The sequence below is a fragment of the Oryctolagus cuniculus genome, chromosome 2, assembly GCF_051225735.1.
Source record: "Oryctolagus cuniculus isolate XC-2025 breed Fujian yellow rabbit chromosome 2, ASM5122573v1, whole genome shotgun sequence".
NCBI lineage: Eukaryota > Metazoa > Chordata > Mammalia > Lagomorpha > Leporidae > Oryctolagus > Oryctolagus cuniculus.
The window spans coordinates 182,856,482-182,880,000 of record NC_142868.1 but is presented as its reverse complement, the minus strand read 5'-3'; the positions used below and the strand labels follow the sequence as shown (position 1 = coordinate 182,880,000).

The window sequence follows — 23,519 nt, the reverse complement described above, 5'->3', positions numbered from 1 at the left end:
TGGACCTCCTTAGGGAAGACACCCCAGTGACTCCCATTACTTGGTTGGCCTGAAAATAGAGCTTGCCAGAAAATGTTAATTAATGTAGAATAGGTGTAGACTTTTTTTAAAAATTAATTTATTTATTTGAAAGTCAGAGTTACACAGAGAGGGGGAAGGCAGAGGCAGAGAGAGAGAGAGGTCCTCCATCCAATGGTCCACTCCCCAGATGGCCACAATGGCTGGAGCTGTGCTGATCCGAAGCCAGGAGCCAGGAGCCTCCTCCTGGTCTCCCACGTGGGTGCAGGGGCCCAAGGACCCGGGCCATCCTCCACCACCTTCCCAGGCCATAGCAGAAAGTTGGACAGGAAGTGGAACAGCCGGGTCTCAAACTGGCGCCCATATGGGATCCAGCGCTTCAGGCCAGGGGTTGCGCCGGCCCCGTGGAGAATTTTTTTAATAACTTTTTAAAAAGATTTTATGTATTTGAGAGGTAGAGTTACAGAGATGGAGAGACAGAAAGAAAGGTCTTCCATCTGCTGGTGCACTCCCCAAGTGGCTGCAACAGCCAGAGCTGGGCCAATCCGAAGCCAGGAACCAGGAGCTTCTTCCAGGTCTCCCACATAGGTTCAGGGGCCCAGGCACTTGGGCCATCTTCCACTGCTTTCCCAGGCCATAAGCAGAGAGCTGAATTGGAAAAAGAGCAGCCAGGACATGAACCTGTGCCTTTATGGGATGCTGGTACTGCGGAGGCCTAGCCTACTACCCCGCAGAGCTGACCCCTGGGTGGAGTCTTAAAAGGAAATTTACAGTCCTGCCTGCAATGTTACTGACCCTCTGCCATTCCCTCAAAAGCAGTGGCTACTTTGGAAGCTGGGTAGAGTGAAGAGCTTTTACAGCTTAGAGCCAACAAGGTCTGTGCCGCTGACCTAGGAGTCTTTCAACCCCAGAGTTCCACTTCCAGTGACCCAGCTTTTGGCTGGCAGAGCTGGCAGGGCTCTCTGGAATAGGCTTCACATCTTATGCTGAAACCTCAAATCCTCACGGAATTGAAAATATGGCAATAGAAGAACTGCCGAACAATCCCCAGATCTGGGTTCTATGGTTCTAACATCATCCAGTTACCCTACATGTATCCTTCTAAGTCTACTGTACCTTTGGACATTTTCACTCTGCTGCTCTAAAAGAGATTGTGAGCCAGCCGGGTAGAACTAGTGTGTCCATGAACAGGACAGTAGTTGAGCGGTTGTAGCTAGAAAGAACACACAGTAAGCCAAGATAGTAGATGGAAAGTTGAAGAACAGTCAGAAACCAGCAAATCAGGAATGGGAAGGCTTCCAGAAGGAGATTTTTGTTTTATTAATAGACTTGTAGTTGAAATATGACATATACAAATGAAACAGGAATTTTCAGTCTGTAACCTTTAAGCATTTTTTTTAAGGTTTGTTTATTCAGAAGGCAGAGTTAGAGGGAGAGAAAGATCTTCCATCCACTGGCTCACTCCCCAGATGGCTGTGACTGCTGGAACTGGGCCATACTGCAGCCAGGAGCTTCTTCTGGGTCTCCCACGTGGGTGCAGGGGCCCAAAGACCTGAGCCAGCTTCTGCTGCTTTCCCAGGTGCCTTAGCTGAGAGCTAGATTGGAAGTAGAGCAGCCAGGGTTCCAACCAGCACTGCCAAGACTCCAACCAGCACCCATATGGGATGCTGGTGCTGCACTACACTACAGTACCAGCCCCACCTTTAAGTATTTTTAAAATTTTATTTATTTTATGTTTTGGAAAGGCAGAGAGAGCTAAAGAAAAAAAGATCTTCCATCTGCTGGCTCACTCCCCAAATGCCCACAACAGCTAGAGATGGGCTTGACAAAAGCCAGGAGCTGGAACTCAGTGTAGATTTCCCACATGGTTGGTAGGGACCCAGCTACCTGAGTCACCACCTCTGCTTCCCAGTGTAGCATTAGCAGGAAGCTGGAATCGAAGTAAAGCCAGAACTTGAACCCAGGCGCTCTGATAGGAGATGGAGGTGTTCCAAGTGGCAACATGACTGCTGCACCAAATGCTGACCCCAGGATGTGACTTTGAGTTATTATGTACTTTGTAGACAATAACAAGGTTAAAAAGTAGAATGGGGCAGGCATTTGGATTAGTAATTAGGATACCTGCCTCCCCTAGCAGAGTGCCCAAGTTCTGTATTTGGCTCTGGCTTTTTGGCTCCTGACTCCAGCCTCTTGCTAATGCATGGGAGGCAGTGGTTATGGCTCAAGTGGTTGGATTCCTACCCCCCCGCCCCGACCTGAATTCCTGGATTAGTTCCAGGGCCTGGGCCTTGTGGGCATCTGGGCAGTGAACATCCAATGGGAGCTTTATCTCTTTCTCTCTCTCTCAATCTCAAGTGTTGCTTGTTTTTATTTGAGAGGAAGAGTGACAGATCTGCCGATTGACTCTTCAGATCCCTGCAGCAGCAGGGCTGGGCCAGGCCACAGCCAGGAGCTGGAACTCCAGCTGTGTCTCCCATGCGGATGGAAGGAACCCAAGTACTTAAGCCATCATCCACTGCTTCCCAGGCCCATTAACAGGAAGCTGGATTGGAAGCTCAGAGTAGCCAGAACTCAAACAGACACTCCATTTTGTTGGCCCACAACATCTGCCCCAATATATAAATAACAAATAAAAGAATTAAATTAAATATTTAAAAATCACAAGAATTGTTACAAATTACTACGTTTACCTTGTTGCACAGGTTTTTTTTTTTTTTTTTTTTTCCCTCAAATACATGCATGGTGTCTATAATCTGCATGTGCCATAAACTGTTTGAAGACTTCTTGTATGGCCCTTATACAGGGACAATTACAGTCGATAGAAACTCTCCTCAAGGGAGGACATGCATTGGAATTATGAAACAGAAAAGAAAGTAAATAAGTTGGACTTCATAAAAATTAAAAACTTTTGTTCATTAAAGGATAAGTATAAAGAAAATAAAAAGACAACAAACCCACAGAATGGGAAAAAAAATTTTTTTTAAATATTAATTTTATTTATTTGAAAGACAGAGTTACAGAGAGAAGTAGAGACAGAGAGAGCGGTTTTCCATCCGCTGGTTCACTCCCCAGATGGCCACAATGGCTGGAGCTGCACCAATCCGAAGCCAGGAGCCAGGAGCCTCCTCCAGGTCTCCCACATGGGTGCAGGGGCCCAAGGACTTGGGTCATCTTCTACTGCTATCCCAGGTCAGAGAGCTGGATTGGAAGTGGAGCAGCCAGGACAAGAACTGACGCCCATATGGGATGCCAGGGCTTTAACCCTCTGAGCAACAGTGCTGGCACCGGGAGAAAATATTTGAAAGGCGGCTAATATCCTGAAAATATGGAATTCTTAAGACTCAACAGACAAATAACCCAACTGAAAGTTCTACAACACAGTTGAAAACAAAAAACAAAACACCCTAAATTAATTTAACTCTCCTGATTTGAAGAAGGGCCTTAAGTAGACATTTCTCCAAAAATAACTTAAAAATGATGAAACAGGATTATGAGAAGTTTATGCACATCACTAATCAGCAGGAATTCAAATCAAAACCATTGAGTTGTTTTCACCTCACACCCCTTAGGATAGCTATTATCACGCTTGATACTACACTTGATCTTAGCCAAAAGGCCGAGAAGCGATAGGATAGCTATTATCAAAGACAAACGGTAGTAAATGTTGGTGAGATTGTGGAGGAAAACACCTTACATGCTGTTGCTAGGAATGTAGATTGGTACAGCCATTATGGAGAGACCTACTGCTGCTGGTTCCTTTGAAATTGAGAGTAGAATGACAAGGCCATCGCTGCAGCTTAATAGGCTAATCCTCCGCCTGCTACGCCGGCACACTGGGTTCTGTCCCGGTTGTTCCTCTTCCAGTCCAGCTCTCTGCTGTGGCCCGGGAGTGCAGTGGAGGATGGCCCTGCACCCCAAGGGAGACCAGGAAAAGCACCTGGCTCTTGCCTTCGGATCAGTGTGGTGAGCCCGTCGCAGCAGCCATTGGAGGGTGAACCAATGGCAAAGGAAGACCTTTCTCTCTGTCTCTCTCTCTCACTGTCCACTCTGCCTGTCAAAAAAAAAAAAAAAAAAAAAAAAGAGTAGAATGACTATATCACACAACAGTCCCTCTTCAGGGTGTGTACCCAAAGGAAATGAAATCACCTCATAAACAATACGCACTCCATGTTCCTAACATGTAAGAAATAACCTCCATGTCTGTCAGTGGACAAATGGATAAACCAGCACGTATATTGATACAGGTGTGTATATATTGGATATTATTCAGCCTTGCAAAGGGAACAGATCCTTCCATTTGCTGCAACATGGGTGGACCTGGAGGACATTATGCTAATTGAAATAAAATCAGACATAAAAACAAGAAGATAACATGATCTCACTTATATGTGGAATCTTTAAAAAAAAAGTAGTCCGCTTTTTTCAGCCTGTAGTTTGGAGTTTTACACAATTCAGGACTGGGTGGCCCCATTGGTCTGGCAGCACAGAGGAGTCATCCAGTGGTGAGTAGGAAGCAGAGACAAGTTCGGCCAAACTTGGCTTAAATTACTAAGCCTCTTCTAAGAACTACCTTATAAGGATAAGCCCCCAATGACCTAGACCTCCCATAATACCCACCTATCAGACACCGTAATTAGGTAAGGTCTCCACCCTTATTAATCCCTCAACCCTTAACATTAAAAGTTTAAATATCTGCATGAGTTTGGGGACCCAAGTTCTGCTCAGTCCTTAACAGTTGTGGGGGGGCGCCTTTTGTGGCTTAATGGGTTAAGCTTGGGACACCACATCCTGTATCATTGTGCCTAAGACCAAGTCCCACCTCCACTTCTGATACAGCTTCCTGCTAACGAGCAGCAGATAATGGCTCAAGTACCTGGGTCCCTGCCACCCACATGGAAATCCAGATGGAATTCCTCATTCCTGACTTCTGCCTGGCTCAACCCTGACTGATGTGGGCATTGAGAATTGAACCAGTGTGTAGAAGAGCCTCTCTCTCTCTCTCTCTCGCTCTCACTCTCGCTCTGCCTTTCAAGTAAATTAAAATATAATAAACTTAGAAAAAAGTTAATGGAAAATATAATTAATTAAAAGATAAGTTTAAAAGGTAGAGTATAATGAGATAGAGAATAAAACAGTAGTTACTGGGGGCAGGATGGAAGGGAAGAAATGGGAAGACACAGCTCAGAGAATACAAAGTATCAAATATGTAAATAAGTCCAAAGATCTAATGTCTAGGATGAAATACCATTCAGCCATTCAGTTAAAAAAACGATAGGGTGCACATGTTTGGCACAGCAATGAAGAAGCCACTTGCGTTCCGTATCAGAACATGTTAGAGCGCCTGGGTTCAATTCCCAGTGCCACTCCCAATTCCAGCTTCCTGCTCATGAATACCCTAGGAGGCAGCAGGTGATGGCTCAAGTAGTTGGGTCCTTGCCACCCAGGTGTGAGACCTACTTTGAGTTCCTAGTTACTGGCTCCTGCTTGGCCCAGCCCCAGCCACTGAAGACATTTGGGGAGGGAAACAACTGATAGGATCTCTCTCATTTGTTCACTCTCTCAAATAAAAAATTTAAAAGGACAAAATCCTGTCATTTTTGATAACACGGATGCCACTAGAGATCTTTATGTAAAGTAGAATAAGCCAGGCACAGACAGGTAGATAAATAATGTAGGATCTCACTTGTATGCAGAATCTTAAAAAGTTTATCTCCTACAAGTTGAGAAAATAGTAGTTGCTAGAGATGAGAGAAGGATGGGGGGAAGTTGGTCACTGGTTACCAATGTAGACTTCTGCCGTGGAGTGGCTCAGTCCAGGTTCTTGTCTCCAACACAGGAAATTCAAGGATAGGATTTAAGTGAAGATCAGAGGAGAATCGAGGTTTATTTGCATGGACAGTAAAAATACACACTCAGAGAAGTGTGTGGGCAGGCTCTAGAGAGAGCTGCATTCAGCAAGGTTCACGGCCATCTCTACATGAACTGGAGGCGTGGCAGGTAGTGTCTGGGGCAGAGTTTAATTGAATATTCAAAAGGAGAGGGCTTTGGGTATGGCTAGCATAGCACCCACTTCCTTGCCTTTTTCTGAGAAACTTGCATATGTCGTCGTGGTGACAGGTGTATGATGGGAGCAGGTGTTTCAGCATGGTGATTTTCTTAGATTTAGCTAAAATCATTGTTGGGGGTATGCGCACCGTAGCCATGTCGTCTCTTTTTCCCTGGTGCCCATTCTAAGTGGGAAACTGAAAGCCATGGTTTCCTGCTGCACAACGGCGGGGCTGGGGGCGGGCGGTGTTGGGCAGTGCAGACAACTCCAGCTCCTCCTTTCTCATGTCAGTTAGATAGGAGAAACAAATCCTGGTGTTGTCGCACAAAAGGGTGACCACAGATGATGACCATATACTGTGTCTTTCAAAAAGTCTGTGAGAAAGGTTTCCTGATATTTTCACATAAAGAAATGATGAGGAGCTAGAGAAACTCACCTGATGTGAGCATTACAGAATGTATACTTGTAATGAAACATCGTGTCGGACGTGGCCTGGGGACAGTTGGATTACCTGGTCGTGGACACACCTCCAGGGACCTCGGATGAGCACATGGCTGCCATGGAAGCAGGCCCCTGCAGGCCCTCCTGGCCACCACCCCCCAGGCGGTGCCCGTGGGGGACGTGCGGCAGGAGCTGACCTTCTGCAGGAAGGCGGGGCTGCAGGTGCTGGGGGTTGTGGAGAACATGAGCGGCTTCACCTGCCCGCACTGCTCGGCGTGCACCAGTGCACCAACATCTTCTCCAGGGGCGGAGGCGAGGCGCTGGCCAGACACGCTGGAGTCCCCTTCCTAGGCTCTGTGCCTCTGCACCCTGCGCTCACCAGGAGCCTGGAGGAGGGCCGAGACTTCATCCAGGAGTTCCCCAAGAGCCCTGTGTTCCCCGCGCTGACCGCCATAGCCTGGCAGGTTCTGCTCACCACTCCTGACACGGGCAGCCCACGGTCACCTACTGGTGCCTCTGAGAGGGCTGTGTGGAGCAGCGGTCCTGGGACCCGCAGGCCGCCCTGCCCAGGGTCAGTCTCAGGGTCAGCAGCCGTCCCTGTTGGCCTGTGACAGAACAGCGTGGGGCCTGGTGCCCTGGCCCCCGGCCCTACCGGCTTTCCTGCTCTGGTAAGGGAGGGCACCTCGTGACCTCAGAAGCCCCTGCCCCATTAAACACCTCCCGCTGCACAGTTTCAAAAAAAAAAAAAAAAAATTGTACACACGTGAGTGTGTACAATTTTTGTTTCAGTTTTAAAAACAATTTTTAAAGATCTAATTACAACATGAGGACTGTAGTTAATAATAGTGCATTGTATTCAAGACTTTTGTGAAATGAGTGGATGATACCTGCTGTTACTGCAGTAGAAAAAAAAGGAGTAGTCATGATGTATACTGTATGTATATATGATGTATAGGAGGTGATGTATATTTTAATTTGTTGCACTATCATAATTTCATATAAGTGTGTATGTATGTGTATGTATATATCTTATAACCTCATGTTGGGCATGTTAAATATGCACAATGCAGTTTATTTTTTTAAATGAGCAAAGGTAGAATAATAAGAAAATAAATGAGCAAAGATAGCAGGCGTTAAGCCTAGCAGTTAAGATACTGCTTAAAATGTCTGCATCCCGTATCCAAGTACCTGGGATCAGTATTACCTCCTGCTCCTGATGCCAGCTTCCTGCTAATGTCGACTATAGGAAGCAGCAGTGATGGTTCAGGTAATTGGGTCCCTGCCCCTAATGTCGGAAACCTGGATTGATTTCCCCAGCAATCTTTGGCCCAGCCTAATCCCAGCTTTTGTGAGCATTTGTGAAGTAAGCAGTAATGGTGAGCTTGCTTTTTCTGTCTCTGTCTATACATGCCTTTCCCTGTTTGCCTCTCAGATAAATAAAAAATTTTAAGGGGTGGCGTGTGGCACAGAAGGTTAAGCTGCTGCCTGCTACACCAGCATCTCACACTGCAGTGCCAGTTGGAGTCTGGGTTGCTCCATTTCTGATCTGTCTGCCTACTAACGTGCCAGGGAAGGCAAAAGAAGATGGCCCAAGTACTAGGGTCCCTGCCACCCATGTGGACCCAGTTGGAGTTCTGGGCCATCCTCCACTACCTTCTCGGGCCACAGCAGAGAGCTGGACTGGAAGAGGAGCAAACGGGACAGAATCCAGCACCCCAACTCAGACTAGAACGTGGGGTGCTGGCGCCGCAGGCAGAGGATTAGCCTAGTGAGCCGCGGCGCCTGCCTACTACTTGTAGTTAAAATGTGGAAAACTGGAATCCTCATACATTGCTGGTGGGAATTTAAGATAGTTTGGCCACTGTGGAAAAGTTTAGTTTCTCAAAAAGTCCAGGTTACCATGTAACCCAACAGTTCAACCTCCTCTTTAGAACCAGGTGAATGGAAACAGGTTCACACAAAACCTTGTATATAGGGGCCAGCGCCATGGCTCACTTGGTTAATTCTCCGCCTGTGGCGCTGGCATCCCATATGGGCTCCGGGTTCTAGTCCCGGCTGCTCCTCTTCCAGTCCAGCTCTCTGTTGTGATCCAGGAAAGCAGCGGAGGATGGCCCAAGTGCTTGAGCCCCTGCACCTGCATGGGAGACCAGGAAGAAGCACCTGGCTCCTGGCTTCGGATCTGTGCAGCTCCGGCTGTGGTGGCCATTTGGGGGGTGAGCCAATGAAAGGTAGACCTTTCTCTCTGTCTCTCTCTCCTCACTGTCTATCTGTCAAAATTAAAAAAAAAAAAAAAACCCTTGTATATAAATGTTCATAACAACATTGCTAATACCCCAAAAGTGGAAACACCCTAAGATTCCATTAGCTTGAGGAGTTAATGAGAAAATTTGATATCTCCAAATTATGGAATAGTATTCAGACATTAAAAGGATAGTGAAAATACTTAAATCCTTATCCTTTCTTACAACCTGAAAAAGATTTCAGTTCCCATTAAAATGAAAAGACAAAATCGAAAATTTCTTCTAGAGAACCCAAGATGTCGAAGGACTCAAGTTTGAGAAAAGTTTCTATATAAATTGCTCAGTGTAGGAGCTGTTATTTATCATGATTTTTATTCTTGATACACCTATCAATTTGGGGAAGTTTAACTTTTAAGAGTGTCCCTCTCATCATGTAGATGCCTCTCTTTACTAATATCCTTTTATTTTAAGATTTGTTATTAGAGTTGTTATTAAGTAATCAATACTGATTTTTTTTTTTTTTTGACAGGCAGAGTTAGAGAGAGAGAGACAGAGAGAAAGGTCTTCCTTCTGTGGGTTCACCCCCAAAATGGCTGCTATGGCCTGCGTGCTGCGCCCATCTGAAGCCAGGAGCCAGGTGCTTCCTTCTAGTCTCCCATGTGGGTGCAGGGCCCAAGCACTTGGGCCATCCTCCACTGCCTTCCCAGGCCACAGCAAAGAGCTGGACTGGAAGAGGAGCAACTGGGACAGAACTGGCGCCCCAACTGAGACTAGAACCCGCGGTGCCGGCGCTGTAGGCAGAGGATTAGCCTAGTGAGCTGTGGTGCCGGCTCAATACTGATTTTTTAAATTATGCCATTCTCAGCTAAATCTGAGAGATGAAAAGCACTGTCCTATTTCTTCAGCTTCCACCTACTTGCTTTAATCTGATGCATTTGAACAGAGATAGATGAGGTTTCCAGTTCCTAAAACTTCTCTCTGGAGATGGCATGAGTGATATAATTTAGCAACTCTCTTTAAGTCAGCAGGGTACTTTGACTCAGAAACTGTACCTCTTTTTAAAAGGTGATATACAAATTGGTTTCTTTCCTTGATAACCCTTATTTAAGTACCCTAACTGCCAAATATAAAGCTATTCCTAGTAAATACAACAGCTATAATAGCTTTTCTTCACCTGAGGTTTTGTGTTACCATATCTGTGCTTTATGTTTTGTCAATAGAGAGTTGTCAATACTAGAATCACACTGAGGACAAATCGTTGGCAGCTCTCAATTCTGACTTTGTTCTTACTTTGGTAGGCCTTCCTGGCTGGCTGTTATTGAAGTGTTGTCTGTGTATCTGCAGCCTTAGAATCTCAGATAAATTTAGCAGCTGTGAACTCCAGCTAGTAGTCCAAAGATAACATGGCATGGTAATCTTGTTTTAGATGCAGATTTATTTATTGCTCCAAATGATCCATTGTAAAATTATATTATTTAGATTGCATAATTGCAGTGTGGCTTTGTGTTTGCACAGTATTGTAATACAATGAAAATTGTTTCTCCATAATAGTAGATCTTGACCTATTGAAAATTATAAGAGATACTCTCCAATTTCTAGAACAAGAAGGCAGCCCCCCAACCTACCTTTTGAAAGCAGAGGAATAAAAATTTCAAGAAAGCTGTTGTTGGCACTGTGGCAGTTTGGGCACTGGTTCATGTCCCAGCTGCTCCACTTCTGATCTGGCTCCCTGTTAATGGCTTGGGAAAGCAACAGATGACGGCCCAAATTCTTGGGCCCTTGCCACTCATGTGGAAAACCCAGAAGAAGCCCCTGGCTCCTGGCTTCAACTTGACCCAGCTCCAGCCATTGCAGCCATCTGGGGAGTGAACCATCAGTCGGAGAATCTCTCTCTCTTTCTCAGGGTCTCTCCCTCTCTCTGTATAACTCTGACTTTCAAATAAATTTTAAAATCTTTAAGATTATAAAAAAAGGAGGTTCATGTTTCTAAATTATTCAAAAGAATTAACCATCAAAAGAAATCCTTTAAAAATCTTAAATGTATTTGGAAGGTAGTTTATTAATCATTTGAATGCATCACTTATTTAGCTTCTATATCATTTAAACATTATGTTAGATATACAATAAAAAAGTCTAGTAATGGCTATGAGTTCACAACCTAGAAGAAGAGACAAAGATATGCCTGGGAGTATTTTGAGAATCAGTAGAATCCCAGATGGATACATTCTTACATGAATATAAGAAAATGTCATTGGAGACAGAAAAGATGGGTGGCCAAGGAAACAAGTGCAGGAGCTTAAAGTAGGTTCTGGATTTGGACAAACTCTAAAGTTCTATCTGTTATTTTCCATGTTTATCTTCTGTCGTTTCTTTCTACTTTAGAGTTCATTCTTCTTCTCATAAACATGTTGCATAATCTCACTTTGCATTAATAAAGTTGAAATATTTACATTTAACTTCTTTGTGAAAATGAAATTAAGTGGCTTCTGTGATATTTGATTAATCTTATTTATGCTTCTCTGAATCCCCATAGGAAAATAGGGTATCTGTTGTCAGTTACAGTAATATGTCACTTAGCTAATTGTTTTATTTTGTGTTTTTATTTGAGAATGGATGCCAACAATTGGTCACCAGGTCTTTGGAAATCTTTTTTTTTTTTTTTTTTTTTTTGACAGGCAGAGTGGATAGAGAGACAGAGAGAAAGGTCTTCCTTTTGCCGTTGGTTCACCCTCCAATGGCCGCCGCGGCCGGCACCCTGTGGCCGGTGCATCGCGCTGATCCAAAGGCAGGAGCCAGGTGCTTCTCCTGGTCTCCCATGGGGTACAGGGCCCAAGCACTTGGGCCATCCTCCACTGCACTCCCGGGCCACAGCAGAGAGCTGGCCTGGAAGAGGGGCAACTGGGACAGAATCCGCCCCCCCCCCCCCCACCGTGTGCTGGTGCCGCTAGGTGGAGGATTAGCCTAGTGAGCCGCAGCGCCGGCCGGAAATCTTTTTTTGTTGTGGTGGTGGTCATTGCTGCAAATTTGGCATATTGCCTTGCTTTGGGGTTGTTCACTTTAAATTGTAAATTTTTCAAGTTCTATAGAAGTCTTTATATTTACCTTATCATAGAAGTAGGTCCCTTCCTCTCCATCCATGAGAGGTTTAACAAAGCTTTTTTATGATATTAATCCATAAAGCAATTGATATCATTTATCATTAGTAGAAATCTGAAACTTATCAGGCTATCATGTTTTTGCACATGTTCAATTTGAGGTGACAGTGAATATCCAAATGGAAATATCCATTAGACAATTGGGCTCTCAGATACCAAATTACTGAGTTGAGAAATATTATACTTATCCTTGATAGAGAAGTGTTAGAATGAAAGCCCTCCAGTGATTGCCTAATTCATTCAGAATTAGTTCTTAAAATCATTTTAAGGCCTTCCATGATGTAGCTTCTCATCTCTCTGACCTCTTCTGCTCTCCATTCCCCAGTTCTAGCTACACTCACCTCTCATGTTTCTCAACAAGCAGTTGTGCTTCTGCCTACAGGCTCTGTCCTTGCCCCTGCAGGGGCTCCCTTCCTCCCACATATCATTGGCATGGCTGTCTCCCTCACCGTCCTGAAGTCTGTCCTGTCTCACCTTGTCCATGAAGCTTTCCCAACTGCCTCCTTCTACCCCTCCCTTCCACGCAAGAAGCCTCTGTTTTCACCTCCTCTTAGGGGCATCAGTCACGCCTAGTAAACCATGTAACTCAGTTTTAGTTTTACTTACTGTTTTCTCCCTCATTTTTTTTTTTGTTTTCTTTTTTTTTGCTCCCAGTAACCTTTTATTTAAGGTATACAAACTGCATGCATTTTGTAAATACAAATTTAGGAACACAGTGATTCTTCCCACCCTACCACCCTCCTTCCTGCACTCCCACCTTTCTACCTCCTCCCTCTCCTACTCCCATTCTTATTTTTTACTAAGATCTATTTTCAGTTAACTTTATACACATGTGCTTAACCTGACACTAAGCACAGAGTTCAACAAATACTATGGGAGAAAACAAAAACAAAAACCTGTTCCTCAACAGTTGCTTTGTCTCCCTCACAACAGAATGAAACCCTGTGAGGACAGTGATTGTCTAAGTGTTACTCACAGCTGTATCCCTAGTACCTAGGACAGTGTTGGCATACACAGGAGCTCACTGAAATTAGGCTGCTCCCCACACTGAGGACAATTAGAAGTTTTTTGTCTAATGTTTACCTTTGCTCAAACATCATGGGATAATGCCAAAGATTTTATATTTAAGGTTTTTACTTGAGGTAGAAACCAAAGTTAATCTATGTAACCTCCGTGTTTTTATATGCAGATTGTATATGACATATAACTTTTTTTACGTATACTATATATTTAGTATATCAAAAATAAAATTTGCACACATTTGATTGTATCACCACCTGGTCCCTCATTCATCAAACTGTAAAATAGCCTTACATAATCAGTGAAAGCTGATGCAGGCTTTGTACATTTATGTTAAGGAGTTTGGACATTGTCTTATGAGTAATGAGGAGCTACAGAAGGACTTTAAGCAAGAGAGTACCGTGCATAGACATTCATTTGGTGACCTACACTGTGATTCTGCAGAGATGGATTTAAGGAGGACAAGATGGGAAACAGAGAAATCATTTGGAAAATGATCTTAGTAGTTCAGCAAGAAATAATGAGAACCTGAACCGGGGCAAAGGAGTATATGAAGGAGGGATAGGTTTTTTTGTATTTTTTTATTTGTTTGTTTGTGTTTTTTTAGTTTTTTAATGTTTAGGAGTTAAAAATGGACAGATCCTGGTATTTTCCTACATGTGGGGTGTGAGAGAAGAGCACAGAATAGCTCCAGTATCTCAACTGAAACCAAAAAAAATGACAAAAATTAGGTTTAAAGAAAGATTACGTACTTTGACCAAGGCCAGGCAGGTGGTGTTTAAAGTAGGACTTAAGGCAGATATTGTTAAGCTATCACTTGAGTCACCTGCATTCCATATAGGTGTGCTGGTTCAATTCCTGGCTACTCCACTAGCAATGCATCTGTCTACTAATGCACCTGGGAAGGCGGTGGATAATGGCTTAAGTACTTAAAGTCTCTGCCACCCACTTGGGAGACTTAGATGAAGTTCTGTGCTCCTGGCTTCATCTTGGGCTAGCCCTGGCTGTTGTGGGCATTTGGGGGTTAATCAGTAAGTGAAAGACTGATCCTGTTTTCCCCCACCCCCCACCTCTTACTCTCTCCCTCTGCCTTTCAAATAAATAAATTTGTCTTTTTTTTTTTTTTTTTTTTTTTTTTTTTAAAAAAAAGGCAGGACTTTGACCAAGGTCTTTCTGGTCCCAAAACCCATGCTTCCATGTTTGTTTTGTTTTTAAGATTTTATTTATTTGAAAGGAAGAATGACAGAGTTCTTCCATCTGCTGTTTTATCACCCAAATGGCCCCAACAGAAGGATCTGGGCCAGGCTGAATCCAGGAGCCAGGAACTCCATCCTGATCTCTCATGTGGGTGACAGGGGCCCAAGTACTTGTCATCTTCCACTGCCTTCCCTGGCACATTAGCAGGAAGTTGGAGTGGAAGTCAAGCAACTGGGAATCAAACCTGCTCTCAGGTATGGGATGCCAGCATTGCAGGCAACAGCTTATCCCACTGGACCACAACACTGACCCCCAAGCCCATGCCTTTTATTTATTTTTTTTTTTTGAGGTCAAATAAGAAGGCATTTGTGGGGAGCAATCCGGACTAGACTGAGTTACTGGAATTAAGACTTATTCTATGCATCTGCTCTCCCACAATATGGCGCTGGGAGAGAAGTAAACAGCTTCCGCACAGCTGCCTCCAGTTCAACTGATAAACTGTAGGACTTGCTCCTGATTGGAGGAGAGCAGCGTACTCGGCGTGTGGGCAGCCGAGTTGGGATTGGCGGAGGAGGACTATAAAGGAGGAGAGAGACGGCATGCACCAGGAACATCTATGGGGAACATCTAGCTGAAGGAACACCTGTGCAGCCCCCGAGTAGAGCCGGCTGGCGGTGTGCCGCTCCCCTGCGGAAGTGGGGAATGTGGCCAGGGGGAACTGCCCTTCCACGGAGGTGGAAGGGATAGTAGCCAACCCGGGAAGAACCAGCAGCAAACCCGGGGAGGGCCGAGCAGACGAAGGAACAGCGCAGGGTCCTGTGTCGTTCCTCCACCAAGAGGGGGAGCGACATAATGGTGCCGTGACTCGGATATGAAGCCTAGGCAGGGCTTAGTGTCGTTCCCCCATGAAGACGGGGAGCGACAGGCATTTATTGTAATTACTTTCTTTTTTATTTTTATTTATTTATTTATTTATTTTTACAGGCAGAGTGGACAGTGAGAGAGAGAGAGAGAGACAGAGAGGAAGGTCTTCCTTCGCCATTGGTTCACCCTCCAATGGCCGCTGCAGCCGGCGCGCTGCAGCCCACACACCACGCTGATCTGAAGCTAGGAGCCAGGCGCTTCCTCCTGGTCTCCCATGGGGTGCAGGGCCTAAGCACTTGGGCCATCCTCCACTGCCTTCCCGGGCCACAGCAGAGAGCTGGCCTGGAAGAGGGGCAACCGGGACAGAATCCGGCGCCCCGACCAGGACTAGAACCCGGTGTGCCGGCGCCGCTAGGCGGAGGATTAGCCTATTGAGCCGCGGCGCCAGCCTATTGTAATTACTTTCAAAACATTTATAAATTATAGTTACCTGGTGAATTGAAATATGTTTTCAGCAGCTTTTTTTTTTTTTTTTTGGTGGTGTAGGTATCTATTTTTTTTTTAATATAGCAAACTTTTATTTAATAAATATAAATTTCAAAAGTACAACTTTTGGATTATAGCGGTTCTTCCCCACATAACCACCCTCCTACCCCAAACCATCCCATCTCCTACTCCCTCTCCCATCCCATTCTTCATTAAGATTCATTTTTAATTATCTTTATATACAGAAGATCAACTCTATACTAAGTAAAGATTTCAACAGTTTGCACCCACACAGACACACAAAGTAAACAAAGTTTGAAGACTAGTTTTATTGTTAATTCTCATAGTACAACACATTGAGGACAGAGGTCCTACATGGGGAGCAAGTGCACAGTGACTCCTATCGTTGATTTAACAATTGACACTCTAATTTATGACGTCAGTAATCATGAGCTGCCAAAAGCCCATGCTTTTGACTGTCTTGATTCTGTAGGGGATCTAGTTGATTCTTCGTCAGGGAAGTGATATTTTGAAAATGACTTTTGAGCAGAAATGCTTTTGCTGCTGTTTAAAGGACAAATTAGAAGAGTGCCTGGAATTAAGAAGCAAGGTAAAAAGGAACATGCATTAATGTAGAATTAGGTATTTGGTTCCAACCAGGATCATTACTGTATCTGGGAATGAAGAAGGAGGAAACCATGGAAAATCTGTAGTTAATAGGTGTGAGTGTTCAGCGTATGGTGAAGCCACTGCTTGGGTCACCTACATCCTCTGTCAGAGAGCCTAGATTCAAGTCCCGGCTCTTTCCTGATTCTAGTTTGCTGCTGATGCACACTCCAGGAAGTAGCAGCTAATGGCTCAAGTAGTTGGGACCCTGCCATTCACGTGGGAGACCCAGACTGAGTTACTGGCTCCTGGTTCCGCCCGACGTAGTCCCGGCTGCTGGGGAGATCTGAGGTGCCAGCCAGCAGATGTAATACTGTGTGCATGCTTGCTCGCTCTCTTTCTCTGCCTCTCAAATAAAATTAATTAATTAGAATTATTGTTATGGAAGAATCAACAGAAAATGGATACAAGTTAGAAATGAAGAGTAATATAAAGAAGAATAAAAATTAATTGCAAGATTATAATCCTAATAGAAATTTTCATAAACTGAATTTATATGGAAAAATTGGAAATGTGCCTTTTTGATTGCATGAAATAATAAATTCATATGCATTTTTAGGGATTATTTGTACACTGAACAGGATATGACAGTCTTTGGTCTCCAGGAAAAGGTGATAAAATAAGGACTAAAGAGAAAACATTTACTCAGACCTGTTAACTGAAGTCATTTAAGAGGTTCACACAGATTTCAGTGTTCCTTATAATGAACTTTCCTGGTGTGGCTGCTAGTATACAGTACTGTGGTGGTTAATAATTTAGAATTTAAGGAAAAACAGTGCCCCCCCCCATTTAAATAGGATTTCTGCTGCTTTTGTGAGGGTAGATAGAGTAGAAGAATGGTGAGCCGTGTTGTTTTGCACTAATAAATCCATACTGGAGCGGTGGCTTTAAGGCCGGGGGTGGATTCTGAGTCTCCTTGGAGATTCTCCAGAAGTAGTGGCTGGTGAGAGCTAGACCAGAAGGGGTCTGCAAGGTCTGAGTCACTAACTAGCACATGTGAGAGTCCTGACGGGCAACCTGGGGGACGTGACTTTGTCTTCTCTGTAACTAAACAGTTGATCTTTTTGCGTGACTACATAAACACAAAGTTAAGAGTACAGAATTCAAAGTGAAAGTACGGTTCAATGAGAAGGACAACCGCTATAACCCGAAAGTTATACTTTCGAAATTTATATTCATTAAATGAAAGTTTTCTAAAAAAAAAAAAAAAAAGTACAGTTCAAAATGCAAAACTAGTTTACCTCTTTAATTATGCATGACTGTGTATTATTTTCCTATCAGTAGAAAAATCCTAAACTTTATGAGTAAATGTTGTTTTAAATCCTTTTACAAGATAGGGTGTATATAATAAATACAAAAAATAAATCATATATTACGTATTTACATCCACACATGAAAGTGATTTTTCTTCTTGAAAATCAGCATATATTTAATTATTCTAATAATGTTTTCATCTAATTAACATGAAAATTTCATAAAAGAGTAATGATTTTGTATTCTAGATGCAGAAAGGAAAGTAGAGGAGCACCGAGTAGCTCCTGTGCTTTGGTATTGATGCTGATGCTTTTAGGGTGGTTGTAATTATCTATGTATTAAGATACTGCAATCACTTTGGCTGTTTAAAAACAGAGGGGATTTCCCAGTCCCTTATTTGGTTGGAAAGGGCATAGGGGAGATTTCTTATTTAATTGTCCTTTGTTTTTAGGTGTGAAAATTTTCAACATGAGTGGCCTTGGGGACAGTTCGTCCGACCCAGCTAACCCTGACTCACATAAGAGGAAAGGATCACCATGTGACACACTGGCATCAAGGTAGGAGCCGTCTTTCCTTCTCAGTCTGTTCCTGGCAGAGTTGTTCTATTGTTTTCAGAGCCACTTCAGAGCTTTTGTTTCATCTTCTTCAAGTTGAATGACACTTCTCTGAGTCCTGTGTATTCTGTGTGTTCTCTTTCTCCCCCAGGGTCTTTGCACATGCTTCTCCCTCAGTCCATTTGGTGCCCGTTGATTTCCCGTAGTTAACACCTGTGCATCCTTTAGGTGCCCGCTTAGTCTGTTTACTCAGAGGGAGGCTTCTCCTCCTTCCACAAGCATTAGGTCAGATCTCCCCATGCATGCGCATGTCTCACGTGTTTTGTATAGCTCTGACTCATCGTTGAAGGCTTTTACTGGTTTACATGATTGTTTCCTGAAGCTCTGCTTTTTCCGCTCGACCGTAGGTAGCCACTTGATCAAGTTTCTTGTCTGTTCTTGTTCACCACTGTGGCCCTGGTTCCTAGGATGTTTGTGACTTTGGTATAGTAAAGACACAGTACACATTAGTCACATGAATGAATGAATCTATTTAAGTGCTGTCTTAGAATATTATGGTATTGGTGCAATTTTAATAATAGAATGTTTTAAGTTATTTTTTGTGGAGTTAAATATGTTATAAGGAACATGGCCACCTTTCACAGGCTAAAAGAGTCCTGTTGCTAAGGAGACCCTAACATGCCAGATAGAGGGGAACTTGATGGGGATTTTATTCCATTCATCTTCTACAATCGAGATTTTTTGATCCTATTGACATTTTGGGCCAGATAATTAATTGCTTGATGTATGGGGCTGTCCTGTATACTGTAGGATATGTAGCAGTATCCCTGCATCTGCACACTATGTACCAGTGACACCTTAGTTGTGGTAACCAAAAATGTCTCCACACATTGCCAAATGCCCTTTTGTAGCAGGGAAAGCAAAGCACTCTTAGCTGACAACCACTGATCAGAGACTACAGCTGGTAAAGATTCTTCTGACATGAGTTAAAAGAATTTTTTAAAAAGATTGAGTTATTTATTTAAAAGGCAGAATTACAGAGAGGAAGGATAAACAGAGATCTTCCATCTGCTGCTTTGCTCCCTAAATGGCTGCAGTGGCTAAGGTTAGGCCAGGCCAAAGCCAGGAGCCTGGAACCCCCGGCTGGGTTTGTCACATGGATAGCAGGAACCATAGTACTTAGACCGTCTTCCGCTGCTTTCCTAGGCATGTTAGCAGAGAGCTGGATCCAAAATGGAACAGCTAGGAATTGAACCAGCGTTCATGAGAGTTGCTGGTGTCATAGGCAGTAGCTTAACTCCTTGTGCCACAACACTGGATTTTAACAGAATGTTATGTCTCCAGTCTAGAAAATGAAAAGTGATGATTTATTCAACTCAGGGAATTATTACAGAAGGAGAATATCCTTAGTACTCATAAGTCCAGATGCGGGAGATGTTAATATCAAGATACAGCCCAGGGGGCCAGTGTGGTGGTTTAGCAGGTAAAGCCACTGCCTGCAGTGCCAGCATCCAATATGAGCACCAGTTTGAGTTCTGGCCTGCTCCACTCCGATCCAGCTCTCTGCTATGGCCTAGGAAAGCAGTAGCAGATGGCCTAAGTCCTTGGGCCGCTGCACCCACGTGGGAGACCTGGAAGAAGCCCCTGGCTCCTGGCTTCGGATTGGCCAAGCTCTGGTCATTGTGGCCATCTGGGGAATGAACCAGTGGATGGAAGACATTTCTCTCTCTCTGCCTCTGCCTCTCTGTAACTCTGCCTTTCAAATAAATAAATAAATCTTTAAAAACATGTATAGGTACAGCCCAGATGTGTGTTGTCAAAATTAATGCTCGTTTATTTCTATATATAGTCACATGTATAAAGGAAAATTTAAGAATAAATAAATGAAACTATTGTGTTTTACATTAATTTTTTTATTTGAAGACCTTTTTTTAGGTTTTATTTATTTATTTGAAAATCAGAGTTACATAGAGAGAGAGAGATCTTCCAACCACTGTTTTACTCCCTAAATGGCCATAATGGCTGGAGCTGGGCCAATCAGAAGCCAGGAGCCAGGAGCTTCTTCCAGGCCTCCCATGTAGGTGCAGGGGCCCAAGGACTTCGCTGCTTTCTCAGGCACATTAGCAGGGTGCTAGATAGGAAACAGAGCAGCCGAGACTTGAACTGGCACCATATGGGATGCTGGCACTGCATGTGGTGACTTTACCTGCTACATCACAGCACTGGCTCCTTAAAGAAATTTTTTAAAAGATTTTTTTTTTTTATTTATTCAAAAGGCAGAGCTACAGGGAGAGAAGGAGAGACAGAGATAGAGAGATCTTCCATCTGCTGGTTCATTCCCCAGATTGTTGCAACAGATGGGGTTAGGCTATGCCAGAGCCAGGAGCTTCTTCCTGTTCTCCCATGCGGGTGCAGAGGCCCAAGCACTTGGGCCATCTTCCAGTGACTTCCCAGGCCATAGCAGAGAGCTGGATTGGAAGAGGAGCAGCCGGGACTAGAACTGGTGCCCATATGGGATGCTGGCACTGCAGGCAGAGCATTAACCTACTTTGCCACACCGGCCCTGAAGATTTTTATTTATTTATTTTTACACGCATACTAAGCTGTGAGCTGTCTGGCAAGGATTAACATCATTGCTCTGAACTAACGAGCAGAACCTGGAATGGTAACATATAAGCAGATAGGAACTACAGTGGAAGCATTCATAGGGAAGCGGAAAACAACGACATTTCATTCCCAGGACAGATGCCTCCCTTTTTCTCCTTCTGACCTTGAGAAGGCCTCTGCCACAACTGTCATCATGTCAGTTAGAAACACGTTTAATGCTAAGAGGAAGGCCTCTGCCACACTGGGATTCCAGTCCGGCCGACCCGGTATGGAACGTCGGGATGCTAACTAGACGTCGTAACCAGCAGTCAGATGCCCACCCCAGCTTATCTTTTAATTTCATTTCCATGAACTTTTTTAACTTCTCTCTTATGTACATTTTTGTATTAACTGCCAAATTACCACATTGCTTTTCAAATGGCCTACATTTGGACTTTCTCTTTTCTTATTCTTTTTTACGATTTTTGATTGACATGTAATATTTATAATTTTTGTGGGATACAGTATAATTTTGTTTTAAGACTTATCTGTTTATTTGAAAGGCATAGTTACATAGAGGCAGAAAGAGAAAGAGAGAAAAAGAGGTCTTTCATCCACTAGCTTACTCCCCAAATGGCTACAACAGTGCTGAGCTGGGCCAATCAGGAGCCAGGAGCTTCTTCTGGGTCTCCCACACAGGTGCAGGAGCCAAAGAACTTTGGCCATCTTCCGCTACCTTCCTAGGCACATTAGCAGGGAGCTGGCTTGGAAGTGGAGCAGCCGGGACTAGGATGGACACCCATATGGGATACGGCACTACAGGTGGTGGCTTTACCCATTGCTCCACAGTGCAGTATCTCAGCACATGCAAACAGTATAAACCAATCAAACCAGGGAACTAGCTTTTCCATTTCCTATCTGTTTGTTTGTTTGTTTGGAGCCTACCAGCTCTTCTAGTTCTTTGCACAGTATATAATGCGTTATTGTGAACTTTAGTCACCCCACTTACTGCAGAACAGAATTTGTTCTAAGTGACTGTGTTTTGATACCTGTCATCCAACCTCCCTCCATCCCACTTCCCCTACCCTCTCCAGTCTGTAATTGGGATCACTAAATTTAGAGGTTTTTTTAACTTCCATATATGAGAAAGAACATATATTATTTGTCTTTCTGCATATTTTCCATTGCCATAGTATTCTCTAGTTCTGTCATTTTTGCTGCAAATGTCAGTATTCATTCTTTTTACTGTCTGAATAGTTTTTCATTGTATATTTGTACCACATCTTCCTTATCCCTTCATCTATCAATGGACATCTAGATTGATACCATGTCTTTTTTTAAAGTAGATAGAATATTTTTTGAAATTCTTCTTTATTTTATTACTTTGAAAGTCAGAGACAGAGAGCTCCCAACCACTAGTTCACTCCCCAAATGCTTAAAACGGCTGGCACTGGGCCAGGCCAAAGTCAAGAGCCGGGGACCCTATTGAGGGTATGCTTTATAGGTGGCAGGGAATACTTGTCTTATTTCTTGCTACCTCCCAGAGTGCACATTAACAGGAAGCTGGAATCAGTGTAGGACTCAAATTCAGGAACTCCATATGGAATGCAGATGTTCCAATCAGTGACTTTACCATTAGGCCAAGTGCCCAGCCCTGATTCCTAGCTGTGCTGCAATGAGCTTGGAAGTGCAAGTATTTCTTTGGTATGAAGATCTCATACCTTTGGGATATATACCCCAAAATAGGATTAGCTGGGTCATATGATAGATCTAGTTTTAGTTTTTTTTGTTTTTTGTTTATTTGTTTTTAAGATTTATTTGAAAGAGTTACAGAGACAGACGGAGAGGGAGAGAGAAAAATAGAGAAAGAGGTTTTCCATTCGCTGGTCACTCCCCAACTGACCACAATGGCCAGGGCTGAGCCAAGCTGAAGCTAGGAGCTTCATCTGGGTCTCTCATGTGGGTGACAGGGGCCCAGTTTCTTGGCTGGCTTTCTGCTACTTTTCCCAGGCCATTCACAGGAAGTTGGATCAGAAATAGAGCAATTGGCACACAGACTGGTGCCCATAAAGGATTCTGGCTTTGCAGGCAGTAGCTTTACCTGCTACCCTGCAACCCCAGCCCCAAGTTTTAGTTTTTTGAGAGACCTTCATATTGTTTTTCATAATGGCTGTACTAATTTGCATTTTCACTAACCATATATAAAGGTTCCTTTTTCTCCACATCTTTAATAGCATTTGTTATGTTTTTTTTCTTTGTAATAATAGCTGTGTAAACTGGAGTGAGATGGTATCTTGTGGTTTTGATTTGCATTTCCCTGATAGACAGTGATAAGATTTTTCATGTATTTGTTGGCCATTTGTATCTCTTCATGTCTATTCAGATCCTTTACCCATTTTGAACTGTATTGTTTGTTGTTTTATTGTGTTTTTTGAGTTACTTGTGAATTCTGGATATTAATGTTTTGTCAGATGCATAGTTTGCAAATATTTTCTCCCGTTTTGCCAGTTGTCTCTTAGCTCTGTTGACGATCCTCTTTTTCCACATCCTTACTAACAGTATATTCTCTTCTCACTTTAATATTTTACCACTTGATGAACATTGGGTTAGAGTTTTCAGAGCCACTACTACTCATGTGGGAGACCCGGAAGGGTTTCCTGCCTCTCGGCTTCAGCCTGGCCCTGACCTGGCTGTTGTGGTCCCTGGGGGACTGAACCAGTGGATTGAAGACCTCCCTCTCCCTCTCCCTCTCCCTCTCCCTCTCCCTCTCCCTCTCCCTCTCCCTCTCCCTCTCCCTCTCCCTCCCCCTCCCCCTCCCCCTCCCCCTCCCCCTCCCCCTCCCCCTCTTTTACTCCGCCTTTTCAAAATAAGTTCCATGTACTTTTTTTCTCTTCTTTAGATATCTTAAAGCTAATTATCTTAACATTTGCTTTAAAAATATTTGCAAGCACCATCTCTCTGAGGTATGCACACACACACACACACAAATTTC

The 23,519-nt window shown here is 43.7% G+C and overlaps 1 protein-coding gene, 1 non-coding gene and 1 pseudogene across 10 annotated transcripts in view; 2 read left to right on the top strand and 1 right to left on the bottom strand.

Moving 5' to 3' along the window:
- The window catches only part of NCOA1 (nuclear receptor coactivator 1), a 262,111-nt gene that overhangs the window by 140,378 nt on the left and 98,214 nt on the right, over positions 1-23,519 (top strand). For all 9 annotated transcript variants that reach the window (XM_089326750.1, XM_051843198.3, XM_089326752.1 and 6 more), the window contains one exon: positions 17,839-17,944. In XM_089326750.1, coding sequence (XP_089182876.1) covers positions 17,856-17,944 — 89 coding nt within the window. In that variant the 5' untranslated portion in view covers positions 17,839-17,855. The remainder of the gene's footprint in view (positions 1-17,838; positions 17,945-23,519) is intronic.
- LOC127490492 (U2 spliceosomal RNA) lies at positions 3,454-3,646 on the bottom strand. The gene has a single exon (XR_007918429.2). It is a non-coding gene; the product is annotated as a U2 spliceosomal RNA (small nuclear RNA).
- LOC103347840 (cytosolic Fe-S cluster assembly factor NUBP2 pseudogene) lies at positions 6,537-7,228 on the top strand (annotated as a pseudogene).